This window comes from Terrapene carolina, unplaced genomic scaffold (assembly GCF_002925995.2).
Source record: "Terrapene carolina triunguis isolate 2854851 unplaced genomic scaffold, T_m_triunguis-2.0 Scaffold714, whole genome shotgun sequence".
NCBI classification, from domain to species: Eukaryota; Metazoa; Chordata; order Testudines; family Emydidae; genus Terrapene; species Terrapene triunguis.
The window spans coordinates 7,686,384-7,702,765 of NW_020665065.1; the positions used below are offsets into that span (position 1 = coordinate 7,686,384).

The window sequence follows — 16,382 nt, forward strand, 5'->3', positions numbered from 1 at the left end:
TCTGATAAAGTGTCTGTGCTCCTGTCTCCCCCTAGTGGCTGCAGCCTGCAGAGGCTATAAGACCTAATGCTACTGCACAAGCATGTCCTTTGCGCAGGTTACCCATGGAATTTCCTAACAAGCTGTATCTTCCTAACATACCTTCTTAATAGTAGAGGATGGGACCATTGCACTGAGGTGACCAGAAGGCCCCTTATTCTGCTTCCTTTATACCACAACTTTCTGTTCATTCATTAGGTTCAAGCTCCTTTATTGTTTTTACTCATCTGGCCCAGAATACAGTCCTAGGGTTACCAACTGCCCAAAATGTCGTGGGATGGTGGTGATTTTACCACCTCTTCCATGCTCCCTGTTTGTTATCTGTATAGATTTGCACACTTCTGAAGCACGCTCGACGTGCAGGCTCAGATTGTACAAATGTGACCATGGGATTGTCTTTTTTCCTCCACCATATTTAAAAATCCCTCCTTGCAAACAGCTGCCACTCTGGAGAGGAAATTCCGGCGGGACTCTCTCTTCTGCCCCGACGAGCTGGATTCCCTCTTCTCGTACTTTGACACCGGCGCCGGCTCAGGACCCCGCAGTAAGTACAAATAACACAGCTCTCCTCTTGGCACGTCTTTGCCTCCCACCTCTTCTAGGGCATGTGCATTGCACCCGACCAACGGCAAGGTATCTGTCTCACCGGAGAAGTGACCAAATCACACACACACTGGGGGAAATGTTTCAAGAGAGTGATGGGGAGTTACTTGCACAAACCCCGACCCACTGCCCTTTTTATTCCACTGGTTGTTTTTTTTAATCTCTTTCCAGTCAATCCCAGGCGTTTGTATTTTGGTGAATGGGATTTTTTTCGCGCTCTTTACCCCCAACCTGTGCATTTCACCAGCTGTTTCTTTTTTTTTTTTTTTTAGCAAGTCTTACTGCTAACTTTTTTGTGTGTGTTTGTGACGATTAACTCCCCTCACATTCCGTCCACCTTCCTCTTAGGTGCCAGCTACATCTCTATGCAGCACCCGCTGGCAGCTGGCCCCTGGAGTGGCATTGGTCCCGGTGGGAGCGGTATGCCGTTCCTCCTGGACGGAGGTAAGGTGACACCATAGCAGCTAGCAGCAAAAGAGCCCCAAAGATATGACTTGTTCCAACCAAAACTTAGATGTATTTTTCGCAATCACATCATTGGAACTCAGATAGCACTGTGATAGATACCTTAGGAAGATCAGAGATAGATAGGTAGACATTCTACTAAGACAAAAAGCTGAAGTTTTTTAGGCTCTGATTCAGCAAAGCACACACTTAATTTAAAGTACACGTTAAGTCTCACTGACATCAGTTAAGCACCAGCTTTAGTGCTTTGCTGAGTCCGGGCTTTAAAGATGCCAGAGCAACTAGCAGGAAAAGCTACTTTTCAGAGAACTCCTGGCTTCAGAATTTTTAGCTAAACTGAAACGATCCTTTTACCATCATGGTTAGCGCTGGTCTCTTCCAAAGTGCTCAGCGTTGTCCTAACATTGCTCCCGTTGAAGGCAATGGGAGTTTTACCACTGGCTTCCGGGGGAGCCGAGTCAGGTTAGTGCTGAGTGCTTTGGCAGATTCTGTGGACATGCCATAGACCGCTCACTCCGTTGGGGTAAATCTGGAGTAATTCCATTGTCCTCGTTGGAGTTGCACTTTATTTGCACTGATGTTATTGAGAACGAAGTCCACCCCTTAGTGCACATGGTCCTAATCCCCCACTCATATCTATGGAGGCAGACCTCTGCCCCGGCACATATCCAGAATCCTGCTGAAGCCAAAGAGATTGCACACGGGCACAGGTGTGTATCCGATTGCAGAACCTGGGCTTTTATTGGCCAGAGCTGGCGAATACTGTAAACAGTTTTCCTCAAATATTGGTTCACATTTTTAACAAACTAGCCTAGGTTGGCTGCATTCGCTTCTCTTTTGCGTTCGCTTTCTACAAAACACGGCGAGGAGTTTGCTGGCAGGAACATTTGTCAAAGCAGCACATTGAAAATGACACATTGCATAATATTCACACAAGATGACATTTTAATTCTTACACTGGAGACCTGATCCAAAGAGTAAAGAGACAGAAACACCCTCTGGGACCTAATCCAATCCAAACAGCTTGCCTTTTGGATATCCATTACCTGCAGGGAACTAATCCAAAGCAATCCAGGGACCAAGGATTAGTCACTGACATTTTTCAAGAAATTATTTTGAATAATGAAGAAATTTGAGAAACTTGGGGCCTATTCAGGGACAGTTTGGAAAAAAAAGGAAAAGAAGCAAAATTCACCAAATAAACTATATGCTAAGAATTTCCCTCCCTGCTGTAGTTATGGCCCAGGAGTTCCCAGGCCTTTGGGCACCTCTGACAACTAGGACTCAAATCCTGCTTCAAGATCACAAGTGAAATGAATCTGATGTTCTCGCTCTTGTGTCTAAGGGTGCATTGTCCCTATAACAAATCTGCCATGCAGCACTATTCAACCTAACTGGCACCCTGTGCTCAGGGGAGCGCCAGCACTGGAATATTTTTGTGTGTGTCATGGCAAGATCTTGCCCCTGTCGTTCCTGGCTCTGGATGATGCTATTACACCACCACTTTTATGAGTACATCATTTTTTATACAGGAAAAGGACTTGGGACTTGATCCTGCAAGATGCAAAGTGCCCTGTGGGAAGCGCTTAGCAGCTCTTACAGCCTTCCACCATTAGTGTACAAGAAAGTGACAGTGGATTGACAATCAATCAGCCACCCCTGTAAATACTTGTTCTTTATGTTAAACAAGTACGAAATCAAACCTTACTCTTCTGCTGTGCATACTAAACAGAAACGCTTGACAAAATTGTTCATCTCTCCATGAAAAATATATGTGTCACTCTTAAAAGCGATTTATTACTAATTTCCCAGTGGCATATCAAGAGCACTGACGAAGAATAAAGTGCCTGATGTCTATGGATTTGGACTAGATTCTGTTCCGTTACCCCAGTTTAAGTTTGGAGTGATTCCACTTACATCATTGGTTTTACACTGATGTAACAGGTCAACAGCTGGAACAAAATGTTTAACACAAAATGACTTCATTTATAAATTAACGGTGGTTGATTTTTCTCTTTATTTTTCTTGCAATTGTTTTTTATTGGTTACACTGCCAAGTCTTAGTATAATTTTCTATTGAAAGGGAATTGCAAGATCAGAAGCCTGCTTTTAACCTGGCCAATTCTTTATTCAGAATGAAAAATTGCTTATGCAGTTGCATTTAAAGGGAAGCCAAGCCAGCAGCAGGACATCACTGAGAGGTCTCTGTGTCCTGTTTGCATCTTTAAACAGTTGTTCCAGCCCCCAAATCCTGAAGTGAGAGGTTGTGGGTTAACTCAGTGGAAGTAACTGACTCCTATCATTGGAAGTCACGATGGGCCCAAGTTGCCCAGTTTGCATCTTGATTTGGATCTGGATCCTAAATTCAGGTATATCCAAGCCCTGGAGATTTTGGTTTGGGCCCATATCTCCACGGGACCATCCCATTCTGCTAGCGATTCACAAAGGGATGGGATGTTTTTGTGTCTATCACAAGAATATAATTAATGACAACAAATTTTTGGACGGGATATTAAACCTCATATTTCAGGGATTATTTGCAATGAGGATGAGACCTAATGTGAGGGGCAGATTATCCCACATCTGTTTTACACCTCCCTCTGCTGCGTCTGGTGCTGGCCGCTGGATTAGATGGGCCTCAGATCTGATCCAGTCTGGCGGGTTCCTATGTTGCTGGAAGGTTCTCCTTTGGTTTGTAACTCCAGTAGAACCTGGAGCGGAAGGTTTTACCCTTTCCAGGAGGGAAAAAGAGCACTTACTACAAACATAAAAAGAACAGGAGTACTTGTGGCACCTTAGAGACTAACAAATTTATTTGAGTGTAAGCTTTCGTGGGCTACAGCCCACTTCATCAGATGCATAGAATGGAACATACAGTAAGAAGATATATATACACACAGAGAACATGAAAAGGTGGAAGTAGCCATACCAACTGTAAGAGGCTAATTAATTAAGATGAGCTATTATCAGCAAATCTGACATCAGGAATCATAACATTCAAAAACCAGTAGGAGAACACTTCAACCTCTCTGGTCACTCAGTAACAGACTTAAAGGTGGCAATTTTGCAACAGAAAAGCTTCAAAAACAGACTCCAACGAGAAACTGCTGAGCTTGAATTAATATGCAAACTAGATACCATTAACTTGGGTTTGAATAGAGACTGGGAGTGGCTGGGTCATTACACATATTGAATCTATTTCCCCATGTTAAGTATCCTCACACCTTCTTGTCAACTGTCTGAAATGGGCCATCTTGATTATCACTACAAAAGTTTTGGTTTTTTTTCTCCTGCTGATAATAGCTCATCTTAATGAATTAGCCTCTTACAGTTTGGTATGGCTACTTCCACCTTTCCATGTTCTCTGTATGTATAAATATCTTCTTACTGTATGTTCCATTCTATGCATCCGATGAAGTGGGCTGTAGCCCACGAAAGCTTACGCTCAAATCAATTGGTTAGTCTCTAAGGTGCCACAAGTACTCCTGTTCTTTTTGCGGATACAGACTAACACGGCTGCTACTCTGAAACCAGTCATTATACAAGGCACTACAAACATAGACTTCAGTGCGCTCGAAGACAGGGATTCTTCTCCTTAAAAGTCGAGCGCCTCGCTCTGCCCTGGCATTCCACGCTAGCTGGTGTCTCCTTCGTACATTAGCCATGGTCCTTGCGGGGTTCACTGAATATTGTTTTGGGGGCTGTGTGTAAGGGGCAAAGTGTCGGAGACTGTCTGATTGAATCCTGTCTAAACACAAGGGATTGGGCTTGGCTTAGTGGGGAGGGTCAGGCTGACTGGCATGTGACCCTTCGGGGGCTGCAGCAGTGCCCCCGCCAGCTGGGTTAGGCCCCTGAGCTGCGAGTTTCATTACAAACTCGGGGAGGCGATTCTTCTTTACCACTGTGCACGCCTGGAGCCAGTAATGGGCGAGTGAAGGGGTATGGGGTTTGGAGGGTGAAGGGAGCCTTGCAGGGGTCATGATGAGTTCTGAGGTGTGGATGGGGATGAGGGGAGACTTTCTTGGGGACCTGCACCTCAGTTCCAGCCCCTGCTGCTGCTCTTCCTCCCAGCGCTGGAGGGGGATGTACAGCTTTTGCAGAGGTAGATTCCCCTCTCTGTGACCAGCAGGGGGTGCTAGTTCAGACCCTCACCCCCACCCCCAGCAAAGCAACAAGCAGAAACCATTCATTGTAATATTGAATCATTGTAATGATATGCTAATGAAATTCGGCTGGAGCCCGGTGTGGGTTCCTGACGGGGTGCGGCGTGCTACAGAACAAGTGCAACATGCCAATGTTTGCTCACTCCCACCCTGGTTGGGGCAGCATCCCTTTGGAGACCTTTCTTCCCGGCCACGGTGGTTGCCCCCTTGGCATTTTCTCAGCTGCCACCTCCGCAGAAGTGGGGGCAGGGTGCAAAAGGGCTCTTCCATGGAGGTGCTGTGTGTCCTTGGTCAAGTCGCTTCATCTCGTTGCACCTCAGTTTCTGTGACGTGTTTGCCCACCCTGGGATATTTAGCAGCCCCAGGGGTTCGTTAGCGGAGGGGCGGCTCCTGGCAGATGTGAAGCACAATATAAACTAACGGCCCGGGGAGCTGGCCAATGAACCCACCACAGGCAGTGACGGGTCAGCACATGCCAGTGACTCCTGCAGGGTGGTGGGAAAGCACGCAGGAGGGCGACGCTGGGGCAGCTAAGGGTAAAAGCAGAGCATTGTCATTATTGGCTTCTGACACCGCAGGTCCTGCTGTAAAGCGCTCTCTGCTGCTGCTCCTTGCCTGCCATTCTCCTCACAGCCTCCAGGCCCCCCTCCTGGGGCTCCTGCCTGAAGGAGATGCAACGGAGAAGGCTGGAGCGTTCCGTGAACGCGGGGCAGCCCGGGGAGATGGGTGCCCTGCGACACCACGAGCAGGCTTTGCAGTTTGCCCTCATATTAAAACGATCTTGGTTTGTCTTCTGTTGGCCCCGCAGGTCTGAGTAGCGACAGCGGGCTGGGCGGCAGCACGGACGGAAGCACCGATGTCCTGGTGTTCGGCTCGGTGGTGGACAGCGTCACGGAGGAAGGTGAGTGTGACACGCGGCCAGCGACAGTGACGCAGCAGGCCCGGCGCCATGGCAGACAGGCCTCAGCGTCGCCTCGTCGGCACACGCCGCATTGCATCGTGCTAAGGGACGCCTGACCAGAACGTTGGGGTGTGGGCACTCGCGTGAACGGGTTCGCCAAGCAACGCACCTCCATAACAATCCCCGAGGGGCCGTCAGCTCTCCAGGGGGGTGGTAATCTCCCCACAGCGTGGCCAAGGGGAGTGGCCCCGTGTGTCGTGCCCTGAGCCCCAGAGCAAGAAGCAGTTCCCACCCTTTATGCCCGGGCTCTCTAGAGAGGGAAGATGTTATCCCCTAGTCCTCCCGGAGGTTCTCCAAAGAGTTGCCCACGCCTTGCCCGGGTTCTTCCCTGGTGGGGGCAGTTGCTCCATTCCTGCCAGGGGTCCCCAGGAGGGGAAGAGATCATCCCTTCACCCAGTGCACTTGGGGCATGAGCCCCATCAGTAAACATGGCACTAAGGCCAGGAGGGAGCATAAGAAATGGGAAAGTGGGAGCCCCCTTGGCAAAGCTCAACATGGTGTCTGTCGCTGGCTCATCCCTCCTCTCTCTCCGTCCCCTCCCTGCCCCCCACCAGAGTGCGAAGTGTCGGAGGAGTCCAGCGGCGAGGCGGAGATAGAGCAGGAGGCCTCGGACCTGGAGGACCTGCGGGAGCTGCACCCCGGCCTGCTGATTTACAAGGCCGCACAGGCCAGGAACTTGCCTGTCATGGCAGAGGCTCTGGCACATGGGGCTGAGGTCAACTGGGTGAATGATGAAGATGAAAACAAAACTCCTCTGATTCAAGCTGTGATGGGGGTAGGTAGCATTGGCAGCACTGACTACGCAGACCTTGGAGGAGGCTGGGGGGCTGGTTCAGCAAAGCTGATAATACAGCTGGTTAATGCCCTAGAGTCCTATGTTTAAATCAGTCTCAGATGCCAAGTGCCTAGTTTGGGGGCACTAGAGGCTGTTTGTTCACACTGCAAAGCGGCTAGTGCTGGGACTGGAATCAAAGCGGGTGTTGCAGCCCAGGACTCAGGTGCATTGGCAGAATGGCAGGTGAGGGCCAGCACTGGGATAGCAGGGGGGTGCAGAAGTCCAGATCAAGGTGCATTGGCAGAGGGAGGCCTGCACATCACCCGTGTGCACGTCACCTGGTACCAACCCCAGTGCTGGCTGTTTCTAATTAGAAACTCCCCCTCTGAAATGAAGCTTTTCCTTCTCGGGGAAGGGATCAGATGAGGATTCAGAGAGTCTGGCCTGCTTAGACAAGGAGGGAGACCCTTCTGGAGCTGCTTTGGGGACATTGATTCTTGTGTGTCTCTCTCTCCGATTGTAATGGATTATTCTGGGGGTTTCCCTTTCTTGCTATGCCTGACATTGGTGGGGCAGCCCCGAGATGGGATTGACTCTTCCCCGGAGCAGCCTGGGCTTTTATCAGCAATCCAGCAGTGCAACGGGACCCAACAAAACTCTCTCCCTCTTCTAAACAGGGCTCCTTGATAGCCTGCGAATTCTTACTCCAGAACGGAGCAGATGTTAACCAAAGAGATATCCGGGGCCGGGCTCCCCTGCACCACGCCACGTACCTGGGACACACTGGGTAAGTCCCTCCCTCACTCTCCAAACACACCCCTGAGCCCACAGGTTGGGTCGACCCAAGAGTCCCGGTGGGCTGGTGGGTTTTGGTGAATCAGCTATTTGAAAATCACACGTTTTTCTAGCTACTGGATAACAACCTGTTTGGTGTGTTGAGGATAGAAGAACCCAGTTCCCCAGTATAAAGCCAGGCTGGCATAAATGGAGCCCTATATGCCGTAGGTCTGACTCTGATCTGTCTCTCTCCATTGACTTCAGTGGAGTTACTTCTGATTTACACCAGTATAAATGAAAGGAGAGCCAGGCCCAGCATAGATTTATTTTTATTAGACTATTTCTTTCTCCTCTTTCTGCTCTTAATAGCTGCTCGGTGCATTTATTATTATTATTGTTCGTGTAGGAGCCCTAGTCATGGACCCCAGTTGTGCAAGGTGCTGTACAAATAGAGACAGTCCCTGCCCCAAATTCTCTCCAGTCTCAGCTCTGTTTTTCACCCTGTGGATTGTCCTCTTCCCGCTTCTCTGCTCCCATTTCCCTGCTCCCCCGAGTGCTCTATGAGCGTGTCCTGGACGAATCCTCTAATGTTAAAGTTCGAGTTGAACATTCGGTTCAGTCATGCAGTGATTGGGTGGGTTTGAAGTTAGGTAAAAAGTGTGATCACCCCTGCTTCTGAGGACGCATCCCTTTGGGGTGAAATTCACCCCTGTGCCGAGGGCCAGCACGGGGCATAACGGCCATACTGCATATGATCTGGTGTCACTAGCCACTAGAGCCATCTGAGTGGGCGATGGAGTTTGGGTCCCCCATTCACTCACTGTCACTCGTGCAGAGACCCACATGGGCTGCCGCTCTGACACCCTTGGCTCCTGTGCACTGGCCTGAGCGGGAGCTCTTCCCCGTCAGGAGAGCAGGCTAGCCATGAGAAGCACAGCGCCCCACAGTGCCGCTGTTGTGGTTCGGACCCCGGCCCAGGAGCCTGTATTTCTGCTCTGACGTCTTTCATTTCCCGTTTTCAGCCAGGTCTGCTTGTTCCTAAAGCGAGGCGCCAACCAGCACGCAGTGGACGAGGATGGCCAAGACCCCCTCAGCATTGCAGTCCAGGCAGCCAATGCAGACATAGTCACCTTGTAAGTGTTGTCTACCTTCGGGGATATTGCGGCTGGAGCTAGGCCTTGCTTTGCGAGCAATCTCCAGCCTAGTCAGGAAAGGATAATAAAACCTCTTCTCCATTTTTCCCTCTTTCTCCCTCTAGGCTGCGTCTGGCTCGAATGAACGAGGAGATGCGAGAAGCCGAGGGCCCCTTCGGACAACCAGGTCAATATCCCAGCAACAGCCCCACTGAACTCCAGTACAGGAAGTGTATACAGGAGTTCATCAGCCTTAATATAGATGAGTGTTAGTGACAACTCCCCACCTGCCTCTCCTTTGCTGTCTTGAGTGGGCTGAATTCAAGAATGCCGCCTGAGCCCCACCTTTGGTGTATATTGGTGTTTCTTGCAGATTGGCCTGATTCTGATGCCTACGGCAGATAGGCCAAGAGCCACAGAGGAAGGAGAGGGACTTTCCTGTTAGTGTGTAATTCTCATGCTTGACTAGAGACGGTCAATTTCACACAGGAGGAGATTCAGGGCACACCACAGACCGTGGCTCGTGGGTTTGAGTGTGCGGGGAGCGCACGAGTTTAGTGTAAAAAAGAAAAGAAAACCCTTTATCGGCAGAAGAAAATCACCAACGATACAGCTGGATGATATGCTTGGAAGCTGCTGTGTATTTGTAGCGCTATAGATCGGCCCTACACCGAATTATCGTCTGAACAACGTTGGTTTGGACGGCGTGCTGTTGCTGGAGCCCTCTCTTATCAAGGGTGCTCAGCAACTTGAAGTACTCATTAGCAAATGGGGTGACTGCAAGGTTTGGAAGTTGTCAGATCTGGTTTCAAATGCTAACGCGGGGGCCTCTTAAGTCTGGAGGAGGCAAGCTGCAGGTCGAGATCCTCTGCTGCAAAAGGCACACGGGACGGGGTAGGAAGGAGAGACATGGCCGCCCACCTTACATGCTCTCAGGTTTAAACCAGCAAAGCTCCCTTTTTTAAGCCAACAGTAGCTAGCTGGTCAAAGCCATAGCTTAGCTGCTTCCCGGACTAGGGTGCGATGTGTTTAGTGTTACTGAAGCAGTGGGGCTAATTTTTTGTGGCCAGGAGAGGCTCGTCGCCGGCGATGGGCTTTGTGCCAGGGAAGAAAACTAAAATCAGACGCCCACAGCCTGAGGGGCTAACTCAAGCAGCTGGGTTTTTTCCCTGCTCAGATTTCCTACTTCGCCCCTTTCTGGGAAGGGGATTTCTATTTGTATGCGTGTCCCTAAATGCGGTCGTCCCTCATGCTGATGCATGCGAGCAGGGCGTTTCTGCAGCAGTTCCAGGGAATCCGGATTGCTCCATTTCCATTTACTGGCAAGACTATTTTGGTTTTTCTTTTTTTGCGGGAGTCGGGGGGGACCTGTTTTTACTCAGAGCCACTTTGGATTTTATGGTCTGTGTTTCTGACGTGCTCCCGGTGTCTCGGCAGAGATACCATCACCACGCTGTCATTTCTGCAGAGGGCTTGGAGATCATGTATAAAATTGGAAGCCCAACCTGTGACTGTGCATGACCATGGAAAGCCTCACTGGGCTCCTTTAAGAGTCCAGTCCCACTGAGTGCTGAGCCCCCCAAATGCCATTCAAGTCAATGGGATTTGGGGGCGCTCGGTGCCTAACAGGAGAAGCTCAGGATCTTGAAGGATGAAATTCTTAATCAGGAACACAAGAGACCAGGAAGACTTCCCCATGCCCTATCCCCTCTGTTAAGCTAGCAGTGATACACCGTAATATTTCTTTCCATCAAATACTTGTCCGATTCCTTTAATAAAAGTTCTGCTCCGCATACCAGCTGCTGCCCTTGGTAAGTTATACATCTTCTGGTTGCGCTCTGTGGGCATATTTCTGTCCTCAGGTGCAGCACGAGCAAGCAGGTTCCACTCAAATCTGTGCACTCATCCAGGGCTAGAACAGTAAAGAAACGCCACCCAATTCCTTTAGTTCCTTTCTCAGCTAAAGGGCCAGATCCTGCTCCTTTGGAAGTCAAGGAAAGCGTTGCCACTGACGTCAGTAGGGCAGAGTATGTCCTGAAGGTGTGCCACCCACTTCCTGTCTTCCCTTATGGCTTCTTTCCTGTCTGCTCCCTTCGAAACTGTGGGACGGCCACTCCCGGAACGCCAAGATCCCATCTCAGTTACACCCATGTGCTGTAAATCTGGAATAACCCTACTGAGTTTGCTGGAGTTGCTCCAGATTACCAGTGGAGCAGACTCTGGATGACTTCCCCGCTCCACCCCCCAGTATAAAAACCTATTCTCTCCAGCCCTTCACTGTCCCTTCTCCATCTACACTCCCTCCTGTTGAGTACAGAGATCACGCCAGTGCTCTTTATATAACATGCCATTACCAAAGCTGGATTATGTGAGTCTTCAGCATTTACGTAGTCGTGCTGTCTTCCTGCCCTGTACACTTGGTGGGGCCCACAGTAAACCTCAGGCCACCTGCACTATCCCCTTTAAGCACACAGCGCCTGGTTCTGACACCGTTATGCAATCCATACTCAGGCAGTCCTCCCTCCTCTGAGTGAGTGCTGAGGAAAGGCTTTAGGATGCCTATGGTGGTACTTACTAGAGGCTAAACACTGCAGTCTTTGCTCATGCCATACTCAGGCAAAACGCCCATAGACTTCATGAGTAAAGCCTGCAGAATTGTGCCCTTTGTAGTGAAATGGTCACTTGTTACCTTTTAAGTACAGAGAATGGACATTGATATTTAGTCCCTGTAATTCAGGGGATAACTTCCTGGTGACTAGATTCTGATCTTAGTGTAAATCTGGAGTCACTTCATTTGAAGTCAGTGGAGTGATGCCAGATTTACACCAGTATCAATCATGTCTTCTGTAGCTAGAAGTGCACACAGTATGGCAGAGGTGGCCTCCTGTGGAGTTGGAATGTTTCCCTTTGATTTGCACGTACAGTGCCCTCCGTTAAGGTTCTTGTTTTCTGTTAAGCGGGGTGCTGAAGGCTATCGGGTTTGATCCAGCACTTCTCCACTTCCCTCATCCACTTCAGCTTCGGCGTTTTCAGCATAGAACCACTAACAGTATATGGTTCTCTTGGTGCCTGACCTCGTAACCTTTCATTTCGCTGCACTCCACACTGTTGCCTTCTCACCTGTCCAAATCACGTTAGATGTAAACAGCTTCCTCCTGAAAACTGACTGGCCTCTTCTATGCATCACCTTTTCCTTTGACACCTCCGATTGAGTTACAGCCTGAGCGTGCTCCCACTGAGGTCAATGGGAATTTTGCTGTTGACTTCAGTGTGAGTAAGATCAGAAACCTGTTGAGCAAAACCCTGGACTCACAACTCCTTGGTGTGAAATTTTCTGCTTGATGGTATTGCCATCAGTGCAGATCTGTGATGGTTTAAGAAGCTGCCTGACAGTGAAACTCCCTTGCCCTCCTCAATTTACCGTGAAACTATTATATATATATATAGTGCTGAGCACTCTGCCTTCAGTCCAGCGACACAGGAATACTCACCTGCTTAAACTTCAGCCTGTACTTCTGTGCTTTGCTAGATTGGGCTCAGGACTACGCAGGAACCAACCAACGTGCAGCTGAATATCTGCTGCTTATCTTGGCTTAGGAACGAGGCGGCTTCTCTGTAATTAAGACTCGTTGATTATCCCAGCCTGTCCCATTTTATATAGAAAGGCTAATCTGCACAGTACATTTGCTCTCCCGCGTGTGGTTCCCTTCAAGCCATGTCCTCCTCTAGAAAAAGACAAGATTGAATTAAAACTAGAAAATTTCAGGACACTCCAAAGAGAAAAGGCAACATGTTGATCATTAAACATCCTGCTCTTGCTCTGCATTAACGATACCCAGCCTGGTGGTTGCTGGAAACGTTTTTCCTCATGCGTTGCCTGTTAATCGGCTCCAATCAGTTTTCTGACTCTGAAGAGGAGTTAGAAATTTGACTGATCTTTTCTATAAACCAGTGAGATCTGAAGGCGTAGCTTGTCCACTCCAGGCCATTTTATTTCACAGTCGACATTAGTGACTCATGAGAACAATACAAAACAACAGTGTACGGTTTGGCACATACAAGCTTGGAACCACTCACTGCCCCAGTAAACGTGGTTAAAGAATATGTAAATACTGACACAAAAAGCAGTATGTCTGGCAAGACAATTTATCTATTTAAAATGTATCGGTACTTTATTTAGAGTCAATGTATAAAGCAACTTTGTGCACTTTTCCTACTTACAGTATTGGGTTTTTTATGTTCTTTTGTTATGGATTTTGTGCTGTCTTTTTTAATCGGTGAAATTGTTAAGTATTTAATTTATTATTGAGACGCCCAGAGGACTAGTGCAATTTTCATTCAATACAGTTTGGCTGTATTTAATGTCAGGATTTTTTTGTAACATTACTAGGGCCTATTTTTTTAAACTTGACTTTTTTTTCCCGTCTCCCCGCTTCCCTTTCTTTTTTTTCTTTTCCTCTTCTTTTTGCGTGTAAAGAGACTGCAAGGCATCTGATGCCTCACAGCTTGAGATAGGGTAGAACACTTCACCAATCCTGCAGGTTCTAAAACAAAATGTTTTTCTCCAGGAAAAAACTATGCCTCAGAGGCATTTATCAATGTTTTCTCTGTTTTTCTTTTTTTTTTTTTTTGGAATGAGAAATGTGTGTGCGCGCGTGTTTTGGGGCTTGGGAGGGAGGGATATTGGGGAAATTGTACATAAAGTTTGTTTTCGGCAAAGCAAAGAGCCAGTACGTGTACAGGGGAGTCTAGACATAAAGTCGCTGGGTTATTTTTTTTCTCTTTAAATATGGTTACATTTCTCTGAGTGTTGTACAATCCTCGCTGAAATTTCTAATGCCAAAATTTCTGTCATTCCTCCTTTATAACTCTTCTTTTCAAAGAGTTTGTACATTACAGACATGACAGTAACTTGGTTGCAACTGCGATTAACATTAACAGATTTGCCTTTGTCTAGAAAGCAACACCCTGGGTGTTGCCTCAACATAGATGGGCCCAAAAGATGATCTCCAAATTGAAGATTCTCATGCTTTTGGGGTGCTTGAGATCTGGGCCAAGCTTTGAATATTTGTTCCAACTATATTATGGGCCAACCCAACATCCAGGATCCAAATACTTGAATTGGAGGATCCAAATTTTGCATTTTAAGCACATCTTCAATTCTAGATTGGATGGGTACAAAAGACTTGCAGATTGAGATTATACTCCCTGTTCAACGTGTGTACAAACTAGCAAATTGCCATCTAACTACCCCCCTCCGCACGCACACACATTATTTTAATATTATTAATCATGATAATCTGAGTCTGTGTGCCTTGCTATTCCTTCCAATAATTCTGTCAAGGGGAGAAATATTGATGCTTGTAAAGCATGAGATTCGACAAACGGAGACTGCGCTGAGCATGAATTTCTCTGACATTTGCAACATCTCAGACTGGCAAATTTGAGTGTTATTTACACACGATGAAAAATGGATACTCCTAAACAAATGCACTGAGAGGCCTCCAATAGCCTCAGATTAATGGACACAGCTATTGCTGTCTCCTTCCAGACTGCCAGGAATGCTGTGTGGTGCCATTCTGCTGCGGTCCTGTCTGTTAAACCCCGGGGCATCACTGCTTTCATCCAAAGGCAAAAAAGCATGAACAGACTAAATGTTATATTAAACAACTGATCAGCTGATGACAAACTTGTGCGTGTGTGTGTGTGTGTGTGTGTGTGTGTGCGCGCGGAGTGATGTGATGATGAAGGTGTGTGAGGGGAAGGGCACTGGGTGAGAAGGGAGAGGGGGAATGGGCGTTTGAAAGGACAAGAGAAAAAATAATAAAGATACCAAATACCGAGTGCTGTTTCCATAGGAATGTGATGTGTACCAGTCCAAGCCCTGAAGTCTGCAGTTGCTGAGTATGGGAATAAGGCTCTCAAGCTGAAAGACAAGGAGTCGGTGGGAAGATGGGGCTTTCAGGCAGCCAGATATGTGTGGGAGGGGAAAGGGTGGGGGGCAGTCACACGGTTCCTAAATGTAGCCGAGTCATGAATGTCAGTTTGCAGGGCGCAAATAGAGCCCATCGGTTTCTAGTGCAGGAGTAAGATGGCAGAGAAGGGTCAGCCAGGCAAGGAGCACGGGGCTCCCTAGATGCGGTCTCAGCTCTTAGCACCTCCCCAATAGCTCGGGAATGGTTTAGTTTGTACATCCGTGTGCTCCAGTAAGGTGCATTTTTGGAAGAACCAGGCAGCTCCCTTCCGCTGCACCGACCCCCGTTTGTATAAAACCATCTCAGCGTCCATCAAACAGCACATGAATGTCAGGGTGTGTCAGTCCTGTGACATGTGACCCCCTCTGGGTCAGACCCACAGCTGGAGCAGAGGAAGGATAGATCCCAGAGGGATAAGCTTGGCTCAGTGCAAGGTTATGTTAACTGGCCGCCCTGAATGAAGGCCTTCGAGCCATTGGGGAGCAAAGCCCAACCGGCTTCTTGCCTGACCTGAGACTCCATCACTTCCTACCTAGACAGCACGGAAAGAAAGAGGATCTTTCAGCCAAGTCAAAGCTGCCAGGTGTGGTTTGTTGAATAGGCTCCGGACGCACTAATGGCTGGGTACAAGGGACTTGCTGTAAATACGCTAGCGCATATTAACCTCCTTCACTTGCCTGCTTTCAGTACAACTTTGTGACACTTTTTTTTTATTTCCCCTTTGCCTCTACAATCTGTACTGAGTATAACTATGGAACTGACTATTCTATATGTTAGTATCTTTGTACAATTTTACAGCAGTTGCCATGGTGTCAGCTTTTCCCTCCCCCCTTCCACCCTCTATTGTCTCTTGAAACACTGTTAATAAAAATCTAGATAAACTCCTTACCTCCTTCTGCTTTGGCTTGTTTTATTTACGGAGGGTCTCTTGCCTTGTTTTCTGTATTAACTGTAGCTAAGATATTATCCCCTTTTGACCTGTTATTCTTCCACTGCAACCCACGTGCTGAACTGTGTCCGCAAACAGAGTGGAATGGCACATAAATATTCTGCATTTTTTGAGTGGCTGGTTAGGCGTCCATCGCACTATCCTATGATAACATCATGATTTCAAGCAACTTGAAAGGGACACCGGGTCAAAGGTGGCAGGTTCAAAATATCTCCTACTGTGTCTTTTAAAAATACTTATTTAACGTATCCAGCATACGATCAGTCTTGGAAAAGAAGGCCTTGCAACACAGCTAAAATCCTACATTCCCACCCTCAGGCTGAGCACTTTAAAACCACTTCAGTTGCAAGGTAGCTGTCCTTTGCTTACCATCAGATAATCTAAGCGCAGGTGCCTTTCTAACCGCAGGTGCCTTTTGGAAGATGTCTCCTACCTCAAGGTTTCCATCACTCTCAGAGCGGCAGAGAAACGCAGAAACTAAGTTGAATTATTAGCTCCACTTTTCTATTTTTTAAATCAGGTTGGGTTTGTGGAGTTATGAG

The 16,382-nt window shown here is 47.9% G+C and overlaps 1 protein-coding gene across 3 annotated transcripts in view; it reads left to right on the plus strand.

Moving 5' to 3' along the window:
• ACAP3 (ArfGAP with coiled-coil, ankyrin repeat and PH domains 3) overlaps window positions 1-16,382 on the plus strand; it is a 163,063-nt gene that overhangs the window by 139,424 nt on the left and 7,257 nt on the right. The window contains exons 19-25 of one of the 3 annotated variants that reach the window (XM_026659946.1): window positions 479-583; window positions 991-1,086; window positions 6,079-6,171; window positions 6,786-7,006; window positions 7,684-7,793; window positions 8,806-8,916; window positions 9,042-9,103. In XM_026659946.1, coding sequence (XP_026515731.1) covers window positions 479-583; window positions 991-1,086; window positions 6,079-6,171; window positions 6,786-7,006; window positions 7,684-7,793; window positions 8,806-8,916; window positions 9,042-9,103 — 798 coding nt within the window. Of the gene's footprint in view, window positions 1-478; window positions 584-990; window positions 1,087-6,078; window positions 6,172-6,785; window positions 7,007-7,683; window positions 7,794-8,805; window positions 8,917-9,041; window positions 15,762-16,382 lie in introns of those variants that run through there. The other 2 variants (XM_026659947.1, XM_026659948.1) reach the window with 2 other exon arrangements.